This window comes from Cebus imitator, unplaced genomic scaffold (genome assembly GCF_001604975.1).
Source record: "Cebus imitator isolate Cc_AM_T3 unplaced genomic scaffold, Cebus_imitator-1.0 Scaffold6, whole genome shotgun sequence".
Taxonomy (NCBI): Eukaryota; Metazoa; Chordata; class Mammalia; order Primates; family Cebidae; genus Cebus; species Cebus imitator.
The window spans coordinates 1,568,452-1,588,147 of NW_016107321.1; the positions used below are offsets into that span (position 1 = coordinate 1,568,452).

Here is a 19,696-nt window from a genome sequence, read left to right on the forward strand (position 1 = left end):
CCATATCAGTGATGTTTTCCTTGTAGAGTACAAAATCTCTCTGCCAAATAGATTCATAGAATTTAGTGAAAGGACATAAAGTCAAGCTTACACTACATTTTTTCTTTCATGTCTCTCCATGCCAAGTTGCTTTAATTCCAAGAGTAATGGGACGTTTCTAACTCATTTTAGAATCAACAATACTTAAGGATGACAGACCACTTCTAGATGTGCTATCAAACTTTTCCACTTTGTTTCACTTGAAAACTACTTTACTGCCAGTAGGCCAAAACCTGATGCCTGAATACTAGCTCTGCATGAGGCATATGCATGTTTGATTTGCTAATCTAGCTTTCTTCCCCGAGAGTCAAATTTAACTCAGCTTCAGGTGTTTTCACAGGCATTGCGTTCCGCCCATGAACTTTCAAGTTTTACATTTTCCCACCACCTAAGAATCTAGAGTCAGTTTAAATTCTGGACAACTAATGCCATTTTACCTCAGTGAGAAAGCAATCAACAAAAACATAATTCATTAACATATATCGTTTAATTAAAATGTATCCAACTTTCCACTTATACTACTAGTATGTCTTAACTTCGTAAACCAAATCATTTAAGACAATGAATATAATAAGGGAAGCATTAAAATTCAGGTTTCAAGCATAGCCAAGGCACTTTACTTTCATCATTCCCAACCTTGACAGTTCTAAGTTAAAGGATTGATCATAAAATCTTTAGTCAACTCAAATAGTTCTGCAAGAATTGTGGATTCATTTGCAAATATTTTCTTCTCCTTTTGCTCTTAGTCATTTTTTTCCTGTAATAACTTTATTAATACCCAGTTATCAATGAATATAGAATAGGATACTTTAAGAAAACAAAGGCTATAGATTTTCATCCCAATTTCAAGAGACAGTCTTTAAAATTGGAACTGTTGTATAGCATATAAAAACAAGCACTTTCAGAGAGTATACATTATGTACATATATACTTCACAAAATAGCATTACACGGGAATAATCTAATTTTAATAAAGTTTTTTTGGGGAAAGTTGTGATGCCAAACTTATGACTATTATTTTAGATATATTTATAGTCAACTATTAGATGGTCAATTAGTTTAACTGCTAAGACCACCACAAATTATTGTATGAGGTAATAATCATAAAAAATTACATTAGGACGAAAATCCAAATGTCTAATCTTCCACTCACTTAATAGAAGTCCTTCTTTAAACAGTAAGAAATCCAATATGCATGAATAAGTGACTAATAATTTTGATAGAACATTCATCTGATTTTGCAGAAGGAAAAACATCGAAATCTATTTTATGCCATCCCTTTTGAGAAGTTGGTTTGAAAGATCACCATCCTGGACCAGGAGACAAGCAGATATCCACAGGAGCTGGGCAGAGGGTGGGGAGGAAGGATTAAAGCAAGACAGGAGTAAGAAAACCAACAGCCCAAGTGTGACACGAGAGACAGGAAGGAGTGGTGGGGTGGCGATTAACCAGGGAATACTTGGCTTAAGGGGGTAGTTTGATTACTCAAGTTTCAGCTGGTGCCTACTATGTGACAATATATGTTTGGGCTTTCTAGACATTTTGATTTTTGAGGAGGAGCACATTTTGTGAAGAGATTTAAAAAAAAAATCTAATATGGGCAATCAGACTTTTTTATTAGTGTTTCCACCTTCAAATGGTGGCAAGTAGTTTAAAAAGCAAAACACTGCATAAGCCAAACCAAGCACACCTTTGGGCCCCCAGTCTGTATGACATGCCACAGATCCTACACCTGTGGGCTACTTTTACAAACCATCCTGCTGAGGAAAACTAAGGTTCCAGTGAGCAAGACGAAAGAAGGCAGAGGTACTTGGAGATGATGTAAATAAGGAAGACTGGAAAACTTAAGGTACAAGGAGTCAAAACATTTAGATGTTAAAGAATCCTAAAGGTTTCACACTACTGGAAATAATTTTTAAAATAAACCAATTCTACTTTGTTCCACAAGTTAATGACACTAGTTCTTCTCACTAATCAAGTTTTGGTCAGCATTCCTTTCTTCTTTCTTACATATAAAAAACACATAAAAGTTGTGCCATTTATTAAAAATAAAAAATGTTAACTATCTTGGATGCACAGTCCAACTGAGGAACCCTAAGTCTGTTTACTAATCTCCTTTAGTAACTAAAATCAGGGTGAATATTATGCTCATCTTCTAATTTAGAACTCCAGAATGTCAGATGCTTACATTTTTTTTAAAATAGTGTTGAAAACCTCAATAAAATTGAAAGTGTGCATTCTTTGTTCTATATTTATACATGCATTTCTGGAGGTGGAGAATAAGCAGCACTTTCCAGCTGCAGTTGGCTGGACAGGATGAAGCACATGTATTTTTTCCAGTTGTTTATTGCACTTCACGTACAGTCATATGCAGTTCTCCGTTCATGTGTGGGAACACCTATTTCAACTTCTATAGATATATATACACACGCCATTTCCACAAGTAAAATTTTAAATGTTTCATACATACCACTACAATATAAACCATAAAAGATATATTTGGTAATAAAAACTTAATAGCACTTTTTAAAGTTATAAATTAACTTTTACCCTGGAAGCTGTGATCTTCCCACAATGTGTTATCTTTTGCCAAGAAGGGGCAACAAAATTATAATGTGGAATCAATACTGTGTGCTGCTATTTGCCGCACCTATTACCTCCTTCTACTGTGAATAAATTCCTCCACCTTCTCTCCCATCCCCTGGCAATTAGTGCAGCAGAGACATAGACAGGAGAGGCCTGTGCACAAGTTAACCAGTTTGATTCCGCATTGAGGGCACGAGTGCATATAATGTAGGTAAATCTCTTCATATCAAAGGCATCTCAATTTTGATCACTTAAAAGAAGCTACATATAAAATTAGATGTGAATCACATGGTATTTCTAAAATATTGTCCATAAAGTTTTTTCCATTTGAAATAAAGGCATTAAAGAATTCGTAACAATGTAATAAGCTACTCTACGCAATTAGAAAATTTGTGAATTCAGAAAGTTGGAGAATAATTTTTGCTAAATGAATTATCGTTTGGCAGTATGTTCTCTTCTACCAAAAATAGTTTGAAATGCCGTAATGGCTACGTCTTACCAAGGAATAAAGACAGGCATTTCATCCTGGTCCAACAGGCAAAACCACCCCCACCCCACCCCCAAACTAAAAAAACCTTAGGCTGTCACATGTTAAAGTGTTATGACTTTTATATATTTATAAATTTCAAACAGTCTTGATTTGGTAATGAGCAATTTCATTTAAACCTATCATTTGCTTTTGGCACACTAAAAAATTAGGAACTTTATCTAGTGTTTAGAAAACTCTAATGACACCAATTGTGTTTATGTATACACATGCAGGTTTTATGGGCAGGGTGCTTGAATGATCTCTCACATGTGGAGCTACCGTGCCGGGGCGCATGTGAATAACTACTTTCACATTCAGTTTTCCCTGACATTTTGCCTACAGAAAAGAAGATGTTTAAGTACATTAATTTCACCAACTTCTTGACTGAAAGCTCAATTTTCAATTGTTTTTTTTTTTCAAATAGTTTCTATCAATAAACTGACCCTAGAAATTTTACTATTCTAGGAATTTGGTAGTTTCATGTTTAATAATATTGTAACCTGTATAAAAAATCCATAATGTGATTCTAGGAATTTGGCAGTTTCATGTTTAATAATATTGCAACCTGTATAAAAACTGAAATGTTATCTGCACCTTTTAAAACTTTACATTTCTTACATAAAAGGTAGCAATGACATAATTATACATAAAGTAGCCTTAATTGAAAATGAGATGAGTATGCATTCATATGCTTCAGAGAATAGTACATTGCATAGAAATTCATCAATTTAAGTGACATGGTACCATGACAACTTGTATATTAGCAGCTTGACAGCCATCTTTGAACTCTCACAGACTACTACATGAACTATATGGCAAGGAAAACTTGTACAAATAGCATGCGAAAGACCTGTCTGTCTAACAACAGCACACTGCCCACGGCTCCCATCAGAGAAATGACTAGGTTTGTTTACATGATCCAAATGACCATCTCAATGGTGATTAGCTGTTATCACTCAAATCAGCTATCATTACTCTGTATATTATCTATATATGTATGTGTATGTATATATTGATGAAATGAGAATATCTTGACAATCTGGTTGGTTAAGAGCGTACTGGTATAGTTTTGTCTTCTATTATATGTAACTCATTTAAGCCGCACATTTTAGAACTCTAAATAAATAAAATGTAATTTACAAAGATATATCGTTATTTACAAATGCAAAAATTCATCCTGAGAATTTTATCTAAGAGAATTGTTTCACAGAAAAAAGCAAGTACCAATCTGTGAAATAAAAATGCACCTTGAGTTAAAGAATTCATAATTACAGGTTAATTTGCCAAGTTTCAGCCAAGAAAAGCATGAAGATATTTAAGAAACCTTAAACTGGTATGCATGCAAGAAATTAATCATACATAACTTTTCAAATCTCGTAGTCCTTCCCTCTTAAATTTTTCTGAGGAAAACTCAATAATATGCTAGGGTTCTTTACCTCACTGGAAAGTGGTGGAGCTCTGGGCCACCGGGGCCACCAAGAGAGACAGCCAGGGAGCCTTTGGCTTCACCCAAGTTGAGCCCCCTAATAGGAGCAGTTAGCTAAAGAAGTTCAATGCTTTCCAAAGGAAAAAGGTCAAGTTAAAACAAAAACCTACATAAAGGTAAAATATCAACAGTTTCTCTGCTTTACAATGTGACCATAAAATTACTTACAGAAATTAAAAGAAATGGTTCAACAAAGAATCAAACTGGTTTCTCCAGGTATATACCATTACAATGTATCTTTTTACTCTTGATGCTGTGAGCAGACAGTGATTATTTTGGAGAAGGAAAAATAAGGTGTGGAATTAGTAAGGCAGATGCTAAAAGGCAAGTGGCAAGAGCAGAAGACTGCCTCAAACAAAGGCTACTTTGTTCCCATCTCTACGGCACCTACCTTCCCTCCCCACCAGGTAAAAGACCAGAATAATCAAAGCCATTTTAAGAGTAGTGTGCGGAACTGTCAGCTGACAAACAACATAAAAACAAGTCACGCTATGTTATCTGTGGTCACGTTCTTCAGGGTTAGTCCAGTAACTCAAGACTTTACATTCTTTTGTCTTTATTTATTTTAATTAAACATATAAAGGTTAATAAACAGACATAGTCCAGAGTTAGTAGGTTGGTATTATAACATTTATTAAAATAATGCTATGGGTTAATAGAAACAGCAAAGAACCAAAGAATTAAAATGCAAGCTATGTAAAATCCCAACTAAAACCCAAAAGTGTCTAATGTATTCATTCATTAGCTAACTAAAAGCCCAAAAAAGACAAGACACCCAATATAATAAAGTACTGCAAAACAATTGGCAATTTTCAGTTATCAAAATTGTGGATTTTGCATTTTGTATCTTTTTCTCAATCAAGAAAAAAATTCTTTTTGAATGTTATATAACATACATATAAAACAAGATAGAAAAATACATTATAAACTTGTAACAATGGCTGTAAATACATTATCTTACATGTTTCTCATAGGCAATAGGTTGGTTATGGTACATACATAGCATGAAACTACTAAGATAATAAAGAATAGACAAAAATACATGTCAGCTGTACGATAACATACAAGCGACACTCCCATCTACCCACGCTAAAAAATTACATAATACTGTCAGAAAAAAAGTCTTAAAAACTACATATTTTAATAAGAAATAAATTCAATAAAGAATGATAATACTGAGAACCAAGGCATTCAGAGATTTCAAAAGTCATGCTTTTTTTTTCAGTTGATCCAAAATTTTGTCAACCAAGTTTTCAAAAGTTTGCTCAGAGCCAACATTACCCATAAATGTCACACATTTATTATTTCATACATTTACTTTCTTCCCCATAAAAGACCTTTGATAAACATCTAAAATGTCCAGGTTTAACATAGTTGAGATGAAATTGGATCAAATACTGGTATTGTTTTTAATAACTATCACCTCAAGTGTTTGAGTGCCGCAAATTGATTCAACCAACCAAACAATATAAAAATCAAAATGGCACAGCATATACTGTAAATAAATCAAAACTGTATGTGTAACAGAAAGACAAAGCAGTGGCATATTAAACCAAAACTAGCTGGATACAAAACAATGAATGTCTATTGCATAGTAAATAAACTGACAACGGTTTCCAAGTGAGACAAGATGGCGGGGGAGGTCGCCAAGAAGGTACTGACTAAGCTTCCTGCTGACCTCTGACTGTGACGCTGGGAAGGTGTGGAAGAGGGGACGAGTTGATAAGCTGGAGGGGAGTCCACCATCACTTGAGATTTGCCACATCTGGTACTGAGCAGTTAATGATTATTCACTCAAGTGTTTAGATGTAGGCTTTGAGCACAAATTGCTTGAACTATATAACTGTTTGAACTTCTGGAGAAATTAGAAGCTTAAGCTGAAATGTGGTTGAGTATTATACGCACTATGATGCTAGTTTTTCACATTCTTTTAAACCTAAAGGGTGGGGGAGGCAGAGGTTACTGAAACTGTAAAGAGATGCATTACACATGTTATCTGGTATGATATAAAGACGTGGTTACATTTGGGTTATTTAAAACACTGTTTTCCAGAATGAAAATCACAAAGAGTCACTTTCGTGAAAACATATGCTAGGGATCCTATTATCTCCAATTAATTAAAAACAAAATAAAAAACAAAACAAAATGAATGCATCCCCCTTCTCCAAATAAAACAAAGCTCTAATTTTGTCTGAAGTTCAGGTTACACATAATTTTTATCTCAGAGTCCTTTGGGTTATCATTGAAGACTGGAATAACCAAAAGTATTCAATTATAATTTTTTTAAAGAATGATGTTTTAAAACTTGCTAGTCAGGCATTAGAAAAATTATCAAATCTTTTCACAGTATCAGATTTGGCAAATTTGCATCAAGGTAACGTGGCAAAAATCATATGATTCAAACCATCAACTCATTTGTCTCCCTCTTATTTTCTTTCACATACTGGGCGACTGAGTAACATGCATTAACTTGTATTCTGAGGGAGGAGCTGATCTTTATGAGACACTTGACTAAATGACCATGAAGAAAAATAAGGCACTTTCTTTTCTTTAGACTTATTCCAATACTTAAAAAATAAAAAAGAAAGACAAAAAGGCTCTTTTGGTCTTTTGTTTCTTGACAACCACCAGAAAAAATCATTTAATGAAATAAAGGGTTTCTTTGTTCTTCTTTTTTTTTTTAATAACACTTGAAAGTATAAAATGCTACATTTCCAAAAATATATATATTTTTTTCTGCACCAGCACCCTTGTATAGTAAAAGTATCTACTTTTTTGTTCATTTGTTTCAATGCACTACACTTTATCTACAATTTCATTACATGTATACAGCAAATAGGCAAGCATGGCTTTTACATCCTTAATGATTTTTTTCTATACAGGGAGGTTTAAAAAAAAATACTTGAACAGTTTGCCCAGTAATGTGACACATAATGCATGTACCTTGTTCTCATATATTTTTTAGAAGGTGTAAAATAAAGATTCAGTAATTTTAACTCAGATATTTATCTTTTTAAAAATAGTGTTGCAGTTTTGTTATTTGCATTACTTTTCAAAACTCCTTAAGTTTCTCCTCTCATGGCACACTTTCCTCTAATACTTCAAATTTTGGCAGGCAATATAAAAAAGGCTGCAACTTCTGCCCTTTGAGGGCACTGTAGTGACTAAACAGCATATCAAATTTTGAATACTTTTTGAAATCACTTCACCAACCAATGACATCCCTGACCGAAGGTTCATGCATGATGCATCATCACACAGTACATTCAGAGAGAGCTTTAACTTCACTATGAGAAGAAAGAGATTCCTAGAAGTCTCTCACAGTAACTGCCTCTGTCATTGAGTAGTTAAGGGCCATCTGTCTCCCCTTCTTAAGAGAGGCCTTCTTACCGTTCGCTTAGGGTGGGATATTAGAAGATGATCAGTGCTGTGGGATGAATTGGGCCTTATTGCTTTACTACTATTCAGTGCAGGTTCTAGAACCACTTTCACCCAAACAGGAAAAAAAAAAAAAAAAAAAGCTGAGTTGGAGGACAACAATTTCTTTGTCTTTTGTTTGGTTAGATGGTAAGACGAACGGACAAGTGCCTCAGCTTGCTGCACTGACGACAGGCAAGCAAAGGCGATTACCAGTTAACTGATCAGCAGGCAGGCATGGTCAGGTCATCATTGGGTGAAGAGTTCAGAGGTCAGAAGGTCATAGGTTAGTTGCCGGTGGCGGCTGGGTGGTTAGAAACAAAAAAAAACAAAACAAAAAAAGAAAAGAAAAGATAGAGAAGAGATTAGTTTCAGCTAGTGACGGCTTAATGACAACATGAAAAACTAATCACAACTAATAAAAAAAAGCATGTTTAATTCTGACAAACTGACACCATCTACAGAATACAATTAAAATCATGACAATTTCATATCATGATTTGAACAAATGAAGAAGAGCCCACTCCCAACAAAAAAAAAAAAAAAAAAAAAAAAAAAAAAAAAAAAAACAAACTGGTTAACAAGAAAAAATAGAAATAAAATACAACTAACAACTAATAGTTAGTAGCAGTCAATGAAGGAAACTGAAAAACAACAATGAATAGGTTTGATATACAGAATTTTTAAACAGTCAGTGCAGTTATCAGTATCTGACTGCTATTAAGCATTAGTATTCTCTCAGATGCAAGCATTAAAGCAACTATTAATGATGGATGTGATTATTAATAACTGATGATTAACAGAAAAGAATCTAAAGAAATTCAAAATTCTATGAACAATCTGGTTCAACATAAACTCTGGGCCAAACAAGGTTTCTTTTGTTCAATAAATGTTTATTGCTTTTTCAATTATTCTATTTACAAACAACATGGAATTTCTTGGCCTCATGATACAAAGCAATACTAAACTGTAGTCTAGCAGTATAGGCAACATCATGGGAACCAGAAAATGGCCAGGCCTTTTGCACTAGCCAACACTTTCCAGTTGAAAATACTATTTTACACATATAGAACACTTATAAAATGCACTTGCATGTAAACACTGTAAAATCCTGCCATTTAAAATTCTACACTCAAAAAGCTCTAAGTACATCAAAAAATAGAAGAAATTTCTAATTGATACCAATAAGGCATTGTAAAACTACAAACAGCTTTCTTTATTCAATTTCAAAGCTAATACTCTGCAAATACAATAAAATCTGACATTTCATATACATTCCTGCTTTATATTTTTATATTTTAAAAGAAGCCACCTGTAAATACTATTTTCTTTTGCAAAATAACAAAAAGGACAAAAAAAATTTAAAAATTACAGTAAAACATAAAGTAGTTCTCAAGTGGAAAAGTTATCATTCCCAATATCCTTGAGTTGTTCCTTCCTTAATCAACCTTTGTCACATTCTGCTTCACCAAACTTGGTCCACTTAAACAGTAGTATAATTTTTAAGACTCATTCAACAGCTTAATTATTTCTACTATATTCTGAGGTTTGATAGAATTTTCTGTACTGTTGCCATTGTGACTAAGGCAGAGGAGATGTGAATGAAAAGATATTCAGTGCAAAGTGAGATTCTGTGCCACTTCATAAATCAAAGCCCAGAAGGTGTAATGTTCAGAGTTTAAATGATCTAAATCATGGACTGATTTACCTTCATATGACAAAAATGCTTTCTATAGTCTATCATTTAGAACAGTTTATAAATACTACAAAAATACTGTATCTTCAATGTGACCAAATCTTCCCTGAATTTCTTAAAAAGTGGAATTTTTTAAAAATAAAAATTGCTGCTCCGAAATCATAGAACAAAATAAATATTTAACATGATGTAGTCTTACTACTTTACAGGTATTCCAAAATATAAAATCTTAAAGCATTTTTGATATTAAACTTTTGATTAAAATTGTTTTAAGTTTCTTATACAAATTATATAAGTGATGGTTTTTGTATTATTCAGAAAACTTTCTGACTTCTTTTTCGCATGTGGAATATATAAACAAAGCAAGTGACCATTTCTATATACCAGTACACCTAGACCACGTCCTCTGCCAAGTCTTGGCCTCCTACACAGGTGTGTCACCCATGCAAGACCGTATGGTTCATTACAACTAAAAAGTCAGTTGGTCTCTAACAGGCTTCAAATTCAGTTTTGAAATATATATAAAGAGGTGGGTTTACTTTAAGTAAAGAACTAGATATTGGTCAACCATGTAGTATGCTAAACATTCATATAGAATTACATGGTTATATGTCCAAGGGCTGAGTTTCTTTGCATTAAATGAATGCTTATACTAATAATTATCTCTTCAAAATATTTTTTAAAAATAATTTTAACCTCAAAAATAGAGAAAACAGTAGTATCATAAAATAATTTAAGTGAAGGACTTCAGACATCTCCCTTAGACCCAGTGAGTGCATACAGTGATAAGCATATGAGTATTCTGTTATTAAAAAAGAAATGAACATTTCAGTTTGCTGACATTGGATTTTAAATAAAAACAGTGACAGGGCTAATCAAAACATGTAACTACAAAAGAGCCATGCATGGAATGTGTCACAATTTTCCAAATACAATAAAATCTTCCTCAAATAGGTCCAACTATCTCAAGGCAGTGGAGTATTAAGTAGGCCAATAATTATTGTGTTAAAGCAAAATGGTGAGAAATATTTTAAATAGGGAAGGATTAGCTGGAATGTGGGGGGGTTTTTTAGAACAGCTGTAGACATTAGCAATATGAATAAAACCTCAAATTATTCATGGAATTGTCCAGTTTCTTTAAAATGACAGCGGCTTTCCAAAAACTTTCCCCATCCTTATGAGACATGCTCATACAAAACACTTACAAGGAATATCAACTTCATAGATGACTACGGAGCTGGGGTCTATTTTGTTCACTGAATAATCACTATAAGTGATGTACACATTAGTTTCAAAGTCTTTGAGGTTAATTATGGATTATACTAAACAAATATCAACAATGTCTTTGGAAAGCCATTTTATTTCTGATGTGGACAATGGTTGTGTCTAGTATTTATCATCAGTACTCAACGTAATCACATGAAGCAGAAGGTCCTTCATAAATTCACAGAAGATGTATAATTGAAGTACAAAATCCAGCACTTTTACCCCACTAATATTAGAGACTTTGATCAATTTAATTTGTAGGAAACAAATGTGCCATAATAGAAACTTGTAAAAAAAAATCCTTTTTCACTGCCATGCTTGAGATTCCTATTTTGAGACAGAAAAACTTAGAAAACAATTCAATGTCAGTAAGCCGAAAATACCATTCCTCAATAAGCAAAAATAATTTATAAAAGGGTCCAAGGGCATATATAGGACACAAATTATAAAAGTTGTAAAGGAGAAAAATGAAGACTTATTTTCCAGTCACAGGTTAGTCAAAAAGAGTATTCACACAGCTGGATCTCATAATATCACCACAGAACGTCAAGAGACAGTTTACCTTCAGATAATATATTTTAGCAGCAAATTACAAAAATCAAAGGATCCATTTTGGCAAGAGAATGTAAGAATAAAAGGGGATAGACGCTCTAATTTATTTTTAAAAAATCCAACTACATGAAAGTTATCTTCACAGTCCTCACTTTGTTGATTTCAGCTAAGTACTTGACATGTGAACCCTCACGTTTATACAGTGGCTCAAATATAAAAGAAAAATGGAAACTAAATCTTCAGTTTTCTCCAAAAGTACACAGGAGGCATATAATCCTTTACTTCTCTCATTAAAGCACCATCCGTTCAATTCATTTTGCAATACCATCCCCAAATTTCAGGAATTTTAAAAGGTAAATTTTAGCAAAAGTTATTAATGAAAATGACTGAGGCAACATCAAAATTTAGCTCCCCAAATTGACTAATTTATGTTTTAGTAGGAATAAATCATAGTACATAATAATAGAAGATTTAATAAGTTAAAATATGAAGGGAGAAAAGAACAAAACAAAACAAAAAAACCCAACCCTTAAATCTGTCAATGATCATAAACAAATTTAGAAAAGGAAAAGAAACTGTATGCAGGTAAGCAATTACATTTTTCCATCAGGTGTGGTGTTGCAAATTTTATGGACACCCAACGCGTTTCTTATAGACAAGAACTGCAGAACTAAACTAACCTCGGTCTGCGGTCACAATCCTTTGGTAAGGATGGACACGCATATCGTGCCTTCGAACTTTAGTAGCCACCGCACCTAGTTAAATTGCAATTACCAAGACAAAGTTAGAAAACATTCACAAGGGGGAAAAAAAACATTAACAGCAGGTTTATCAAAATGGATTTCAAATGTTCATTTACTACAAAAGTTTAAGAAACACGTTAAGGCACAGTAGTTTTAAAACTAACCATAATATGTCATGTATATATGCATCTATTAATATTGCATTCATTTCAAACATCTTGGCCTTAACCTATTTTATCCATTCATTTACAATCCCCAAGTTACAGTATTTCATGAACTCTATTAGATCCAAACATATTTAAGCTTTACTAGTCACATATTCACTGAAGTGCCTTTCTTGCAGCAGGACTACTTAAATAATGCCATGTTTAATACTGACAATTATTTGCTAACCTTAAGACCACTTCAAGAGTTTATCACTTAAAAAGGTTTAAAAGCAATTCTTAAAGCCTACAGATTGTGGTTTTAAACTCTGAGTCAATAAGTATGAACTGCAATGAATTAGGTGATTAGTAAAGCAAACAGTATAGTACACTTAGCAGTCAGTATACTACTATACACTCCTTTATAAATTACCATTACTGTGTAATATTACAGACTAAACCAAATTAATAACATAATTTTACTTTATATCTATGTGCAAAAAGTGCAAGTAAGTCACTGACTGCTAGGCTAAGCTTTTTTCCCCCGGAGGCTGCTGAGACTAAGCATTTGTTAAATTCAGATCTGATGAGGGTTCAGTTAAGACCGTTCTTGAATTCTTAGCCTTTCGTTGGGAAAGCCATACCTAAAGATAAAAGGAAGGGAATTAAAAATTAGTCATCAATGAAGATTTGATGCTAATACCAATCTCCTCACTACTACCAACACACATGTCTGCATCTGTTTTGAAGGGCACTGCTTATTTTAAAATAATTTAATGTGAGACGTGACATAAATAGCATGCATGTTATCTGTGTGCAAATTTATTATAACTTAGCAATTTAAAATAATTTTCTCAGTTCTCCAAGTGGTCAATATCATGTTTTACTGCTTAGGTGGCAAGGCAAGAAATACAATTAACCATAATAGATTTTTTCATTTGGCACTTATTATTATTATTCACCTTATGAATGCCAATTAGGGATATGCATATTTTGGTCTTTATTTTGCCAGGCTACTAATTAAGTTTTTATAAGTAAAAATTTTCCAACAAACAAAAGACATGAAGCTTTACAATGAGAAACAAACTTTACTGCAGTGCCTCTTGCTATTTCTAAGCAGTAAACTGGTTCATCACCCCTTATTCATTTTAGATAAGGTAATCAAATACAAGTACAGTTCCATGTGGCAAAATCAGGGAGATCTTGCATTGAAAGTGCTGGAACAGCAGCTGGTGGTAAGAGTCCTAGCCCTGCAGGAAGTCAAGAGTCATAACTCCTCGGGAACAGATGCTGTGGGTGCAGCAGAGAGGAGTTCTGGGAAAAGGAGCATGCACGGGACCACAAGACAGAGTATTAATAGAAAGGAAAACTTAAACAAGGTTACAGGTTACATGTTATTTTAAAAATGCTTCAAGAAATGTGCAACAGAGACAATCCTCTCATAAACAGTTCTGTGGTATAATTCTGACCTGCAATTACTTTATACAATGATTTAAACGGAAAACATGTACAATGAAATGTATTTGTTCATGAAACAAAGGGCACCTGAGTGCATGCACACACACAGATAACATACAGAGCATCATGGTTTTCTTTACTTGAACAATGCATTTTCTAGTTTAAATCTTAGTGTTCCAGTTCATTAAAGATTTTCAAATTTTTATAAATCAATATTAATGCTGGGAAAAAAAACCTTAAAAAATCAAAGTCCTAAAAGTCAACAGCATGCATGCAGCACCAAGGTCATATACAATTCAGGAAAAAAGGTATTCAAATTTTGTCTGGTAAAACAAAGGGGTTGCACAGAAACAGTTTGTTCCACATTGACTGGTCGTGTTATAACAGCTGCTGTATTCTAGTCCTTCATCCAGCAAGTCAATGGGCTGAAATATCAGGCATGACTGGCATTTCAATCCACTCTATAAAAAAAAGGCATCAGTAATGTCTTTTTCAAGCACACCACTTTTTATTCATGTAAAACCAAGCGTTTATATTATGATTTTAATTTTTGCCTTAAGTGAGATTCTGAATTCAGTGATTTGGTATTTATTTAACTATTCTACACGGTACTACTGAAATTAAGAGTTCTCTCTCATGTTTAATATGATTAGGACTTCAAAAGACAAGAAATGAAAAATCTTAAGAATGCAACTACAGTCATGCGCTGCATAACAACATCTGGTCAATGATGGACCACATATAGTGGTCCCATAAGATTATAATGGCTATGCCACACAGCCTAAGTGTGTAGTAAACTCTATCAACTATGTCAGTGAAAGTACACTCTATGATGTACATCAAATGATGAAATTGCCTGACAAGGCAATTCTTAGAATGTATCCCCGCTGTTAAGCGATGCATGACTGTATTTACCTGGTCCCTTTCATATTTTAAGTGATCACAAATATTACAAAACACATACAATAATATGGATTTTATAAAGATCTCAAAATACTTTCAAATGGAAGTTTAAATTTTTTCCAACAACTACATAAATCTGTGAGACAAAATAAATCTAAGTTTGAGAAGTGGAGTTGATGGAGGTGACAGGCCAATGGCGTGGGACCTAAAACTCAGAATGGCATCAGTAATGTCAAATGTAAAAAGTATCTGTTAAAATGTACACAACAGATTTACCCAACCAAACTGAACCTGAGTTACCAAAGTAGATCTGAATAAATTTAAGGTGCAATTATTTCAAAGGGGAAGGCTTATGAGAGGCTGAAATAAAACAAAATGTAGTTTTCAGTCTTTCCTAATGGAAACTTGTCTTGCCTTTCCAAAACTGATAAAATCATTTCAAAATCTGGGGGAGCAAAACTATTTATAAAGAAGAATGCTGTTAAGCCCATGGGGAGAAGAACTTACCTAATACACCACTAGGTTCAATAGGATACTCAAGGATTGATGTAGCTGGTGCCAATGTGTAAGGGTACTCATAGGGTGTATAGATTAAGCCAGCTTCGGGCCCTGGAGGAACTATTGCAGCAGTTGGGTGAGGAGTTCCGTTTGGCATGACAGCGGTCTGTATTTGTCTGATCAAAGGCATTATGGTAGGGCCAGCCGGCGTAGGAGTACGCAGGGCAGCTGGTGGGAGAACTGGCGCAGGCCCAGTAATAATCCTTGGAGCAGCCTGGGCTGTTGCTGCAAGAGAAAAGGCAAGGGCTGCTACAGTAAGCAAGGAAATTCAGAAAGAAGTGTAGAGACAGCAGTATAAAATATGGGAAAATGAGAGGGGAGTAGGAAAAAGAAAGGAAAAAGCAGGAAAGAAGAAAAATAAAAGGAAATCATTAGTACATGCGCTGATCACACAAAAATGCCAAAGCACACCAATCAAATGCAAACAGCTTCCCTTTCCCAATGTGATTAAGAATGTGCAAAAATTAAAAAGCCATTGTAAAAAAAATGAATGACACCATTAAATAGGTTATATTTAGTTCATATACTTGATATATCTATGTTTTTAAGATTTCTTAAGACTAAAGTACATGCAAAAGCACAATGAAACACTTGCATTAACAGATGTTAAAAAATAATTTGTAACGAGAGTCCACAGAAACACAGTTTTGGTAGATTTCTATCTAAAGTACACCTTTGGTTTCAAAGTAAAATAAGAATAATTTTTATTGCATTAAGTTAGTCAAGTAATCACTAGGCATATATGTAAATTTCCAGCATCTGTGGGAACTAACGTCATAGAAAACATTAACAAGCTCTATTTCTAAATTCCTATTTACGATATACTCTCATTTTCATGAGTAAATCAATAGAAACAATTTGTAAAGTAACTACTTTTAAACCCACTAAGTTGTCTGCATTTTGGAAAGCTAGCTAGAACTTTAAAATTTTACGTGTTTTTAAAAAATAATCAGTAATTAAACATGGTGTGTTCATATAAATGACATGTTTGAACCTTAAATTGTTTCAAAATATAAATTTCACATTATTTCATTTTAAACATAAAAAAGCTACCCTTTCATGGTTTATAAAAACATGCAGATACATATAAAAGCAAAAATAGGACTGAAAAAGAATTATCACCCACTGATCTCTGTGAACTCACATATGAAATCAACAGGGAAAAATACTGGAGGGAAAACATGCAAGCAAAGTGAAAGGACAGAACTCAACAGAGGGCCATTTCATTCAGATACACTTCAAATTCACCTTTTTAAATAGGCTTTCGAAATTTTGTCTTTTGCATAAATTTAACAAGATAAGCTGGAAGCTTTACATCTGTAGTTAACCAAATAGAAACTTTCTTAAACTCTTGAATTTAGAGATTGAGATTTCATTAAAATAATCTAGGTTTATAAACTCAAAACTTCAACATGCTGGCATAAAAAAAAAAAAAAATCAAGAGTGTCCTCAATTCATGAAAGCATTAAAAATAGGATTGTCAGTCCCATATCAAGTGACAGAATTACTTCAACTGTTCACTTGTATAAACTGTTCTTGTGTTGTGCTGCCAAAAAGGAAAAAAGTTTGTAGACAGAACAATGGAGACAGAGGTAACCCTGGGCCTCAGGGCTCATTCTTACGTGATTTAATGTTGGCATCTCTGTAGGTGCCATTCAGAATTGCAAGCTCCATCAGCTGCATCTTCTTCAGGCTGTCTTCTCCTTCTGCCTACACATGGAAAACACACGAGATACAAACATTTGAGACTGTCCACAAATATAACAGCTATATCTACGAATAAGCCTTAAAGTTAAGTATCATGTGACTATAGTCACCTGTTTCAATAGGGGAAAAATGATCGGGAACCAAAAGGTGCTAACACAAAGAAGCCTGTTTCCTCAGTGATGGCATGTTGATATTCAGGATATTGAACTATCTGGAAAATTTCTATGTCAGCTATACCGATTTATTAAAGTTTTCCTAGAAAGCTTTGCTTTTAAATCAAAATGAATGAAAATATGAGATAAGACTAAATACAGCATATTCTCTTCAGCATCTATCATTTTAAAATTATTTTTATTAATCTTATTTTGTTTAGATACAGGGTCTTGCTCTGTTACCCAGGCTGGAGTACAGTGGCATGATCCTAGCTCACTGCCACTGAATTTCTAGGTTCAAGAGATCCTTTCACCACAGCCTCCCAAGTAGCCAGGACTAGAGGTATGCGCCACCATGCCTGGCTAATTTTTTGGAGAGACAAGGCCTAGTTTTGTAGCCCAGGTTGGTCTCAAACTCCTGGCTTAAAGTGAGCCTCCTGCCTCAGCCTCCCAAAGTGCTAAGATTTCAAGTGTGAGCCACTGCACCCAGCCAGCATCTATCATTTTGCTGAATATTCCAAAACTTGGATGTGTTCATTAAACACACACACACACACACACACACACACAATTTTAAACACATAAGATTTGATTGTAGAATTTAGGTAAGGAAATTTTATGCTTCATTCTTCAAAACAGGAAAATTCAGTGAAATTATAAGAAGTTCTAAAAATCGTGTGTTTAGCTCTCTTATGCCACCATCCCTGTCTCCTCTTTCAATCTAGTTGGCAAGTGCTGTCAATGCTACAGCAAATCTATCTTTAGGGTCACCACATTGTCCAAAGCAGGAAACATTTAAAATCAAAAAGGGACACTAACGATAACTATGCTAAAAATGTAAATCAGGAGAGTCTTTAATCATCAAAATGTTTGGCCATCCCATTTACCTTGAGTTCATCCCACTCTTTCCATTTACTGTTCTAGTCACATTTTTGGCATAGCACCCAAACTACTAAAACATGTTGCTAAATGGTGTCTGTTTTTCCGATCAATCTATACACAAAGATCAGATTAAGTGCCCAAATCACAATTTTCTTCATGTTTCTTAACATTCTCATGTCTCGAAACACTTCCATGGTTTCTTACTACCTAAAAATATAAAAGACTTCATTCAACTGCCTATGATCTCTGGTCCAAAAATATCTTCTCAAGTTAAGCCCATTAACCTACTACTTTTCACACGTATGTAAGTAATATTGTAAGTCAAATCAGACTGCTCTCCACCACTCATTTCTGTGCATACTCCCACTTCCTCCATCCTTAAATGCTCCCTTGTGTACTGTTCTGCCCCTCTCTCTCTTTCCAAATCCTACTTATCCCCATCCCCACCAACTTCAACCAAAATACTACCTTCCTTTTCCAAAGGCCATCCCTAGATTACAGTAGATCCTCACTAATGTGGGTCAGTATGTTCTTCAAAACTAACTTTAAGTGAAACAATGGACAGCAGGTCCTCAAATAATGCATTGCTCTCAACATCCTTTCATTTTAACACTGAGGGGAAAAAAGGTTTCATTATACTCATTTTGTTTAAAGTTGTTATCTCCAAGAACCTACTGGCAAGGTTAATTGTTTCTACTTCAAATTATAGTCTGTTGCCTGTCACCACTCCCAAAGTAAGATGCATGAGAATAGGGCTTCTTTGTTACCACTGCCTAACCCTTGTGTTCCTACAGCCACTCCCAAGTTATTTGCTAGAACTTTTAAGTGACTGGTATGAGAAGTCTTTAACTTTATTTCCAAATCCCAAATGTTTAAGTCCACCATAAACTTTAGCCACAGCAAAATAAAGCAGATGAGGGTCTACCTATCAAAGTCTGTGTAGAGATAGAACTAAGTGCCCTCTACTTTTATGTATTATTTAATCCTAATAACTTTATATGACTTTGTGATATTTACAATGAAAGTAACCCAATGAAACATTTTCTGATATAGTTTTGTTTCTCTCTGATTCATAAAAGGGGAAGGCCAACCAGGACACATGACAAGCTTCTCAGTGTTCCTTTCTATCAAAGCTGTACACAAAATTCCATTTTTGACACTGCAACAATGAATAGTGTAATATAATAACAGAACTGCTGAATGAGCTTTTAGTAAATCACAAGAATTAAAGAAAAATATGAGTGAAATATAAAAGACAATGTTTTACATGCTACTGCCAATTTTTAAAAACCTACTTTGTAGATTACAGGTCCTAGATACTTGCATGCCTATGGAATTTGAATCCCATCAACTTGTACAAAGATGAACAAAAAAATAAGTATGATCTTTGAAAGACATAGAAATTATTTGTTAAAAACAAAAATAAGTAAGATACCTTTGGAAGAATTAAATCCATTATAATAAAACTTCTTAAAATTATTTGCTAAAACTAGCCATCTGAAAGTTAAAACTTACCGAAAGTTGTTTCAAATTTAATTTATATATAAAAATGAAATACCAAAAGTATTATAAATTATACT

At 33.9% G+C, this 19,696-nt stretch overlaps 1 protein-coding gene across 8 annotated transcripts in view; it reads right to left on the reverse strand.

Annotated features, from left to right (window-relative positions):
• Positions 1–507: 507 nt before the first annotated feature.
• The window catches only part of QKI (QKI, KH domain containing RNA binding), a 170,586-nt gene continuing 151,397 nt past the window's right edge, over positions 508–19,696 (reverse strand). For 2 of the 8 annotated variants that reach the window (XM_017537893.2, XM_037741723.1), the window contains exons 5-9: positions 16,998–17,085; positions 15,325–15,624; positions 12,251–12,325; positions 3,654–8,360; positions 508–3,591 (exon numbers count right to left, since the gene is read on the reverse strand). In XM_017537893.2, the coding sequence (XP_017393382.1) occupies positions 8,344–8,360; positions 12,251–12,325; positions 15,325–15,624; positions 16,998–17,085 (480 nt within the window). In that variant the 3' untranslated portion in view covers positions 508–3,591; positions 3,654–8,343. Of the gene's footprint in view, positions 3,592–3,653; positions 8,361–8,928; positions 14,376–15,324; positions 15,625–16,997; positions 17,086–19,696 lie in introns of those variants that run through there. The other 6 variants (XM_037741717.1, XM_017537905.2, XM_017537898.2 and 3 more) reach the window with 6 other exon arrangements.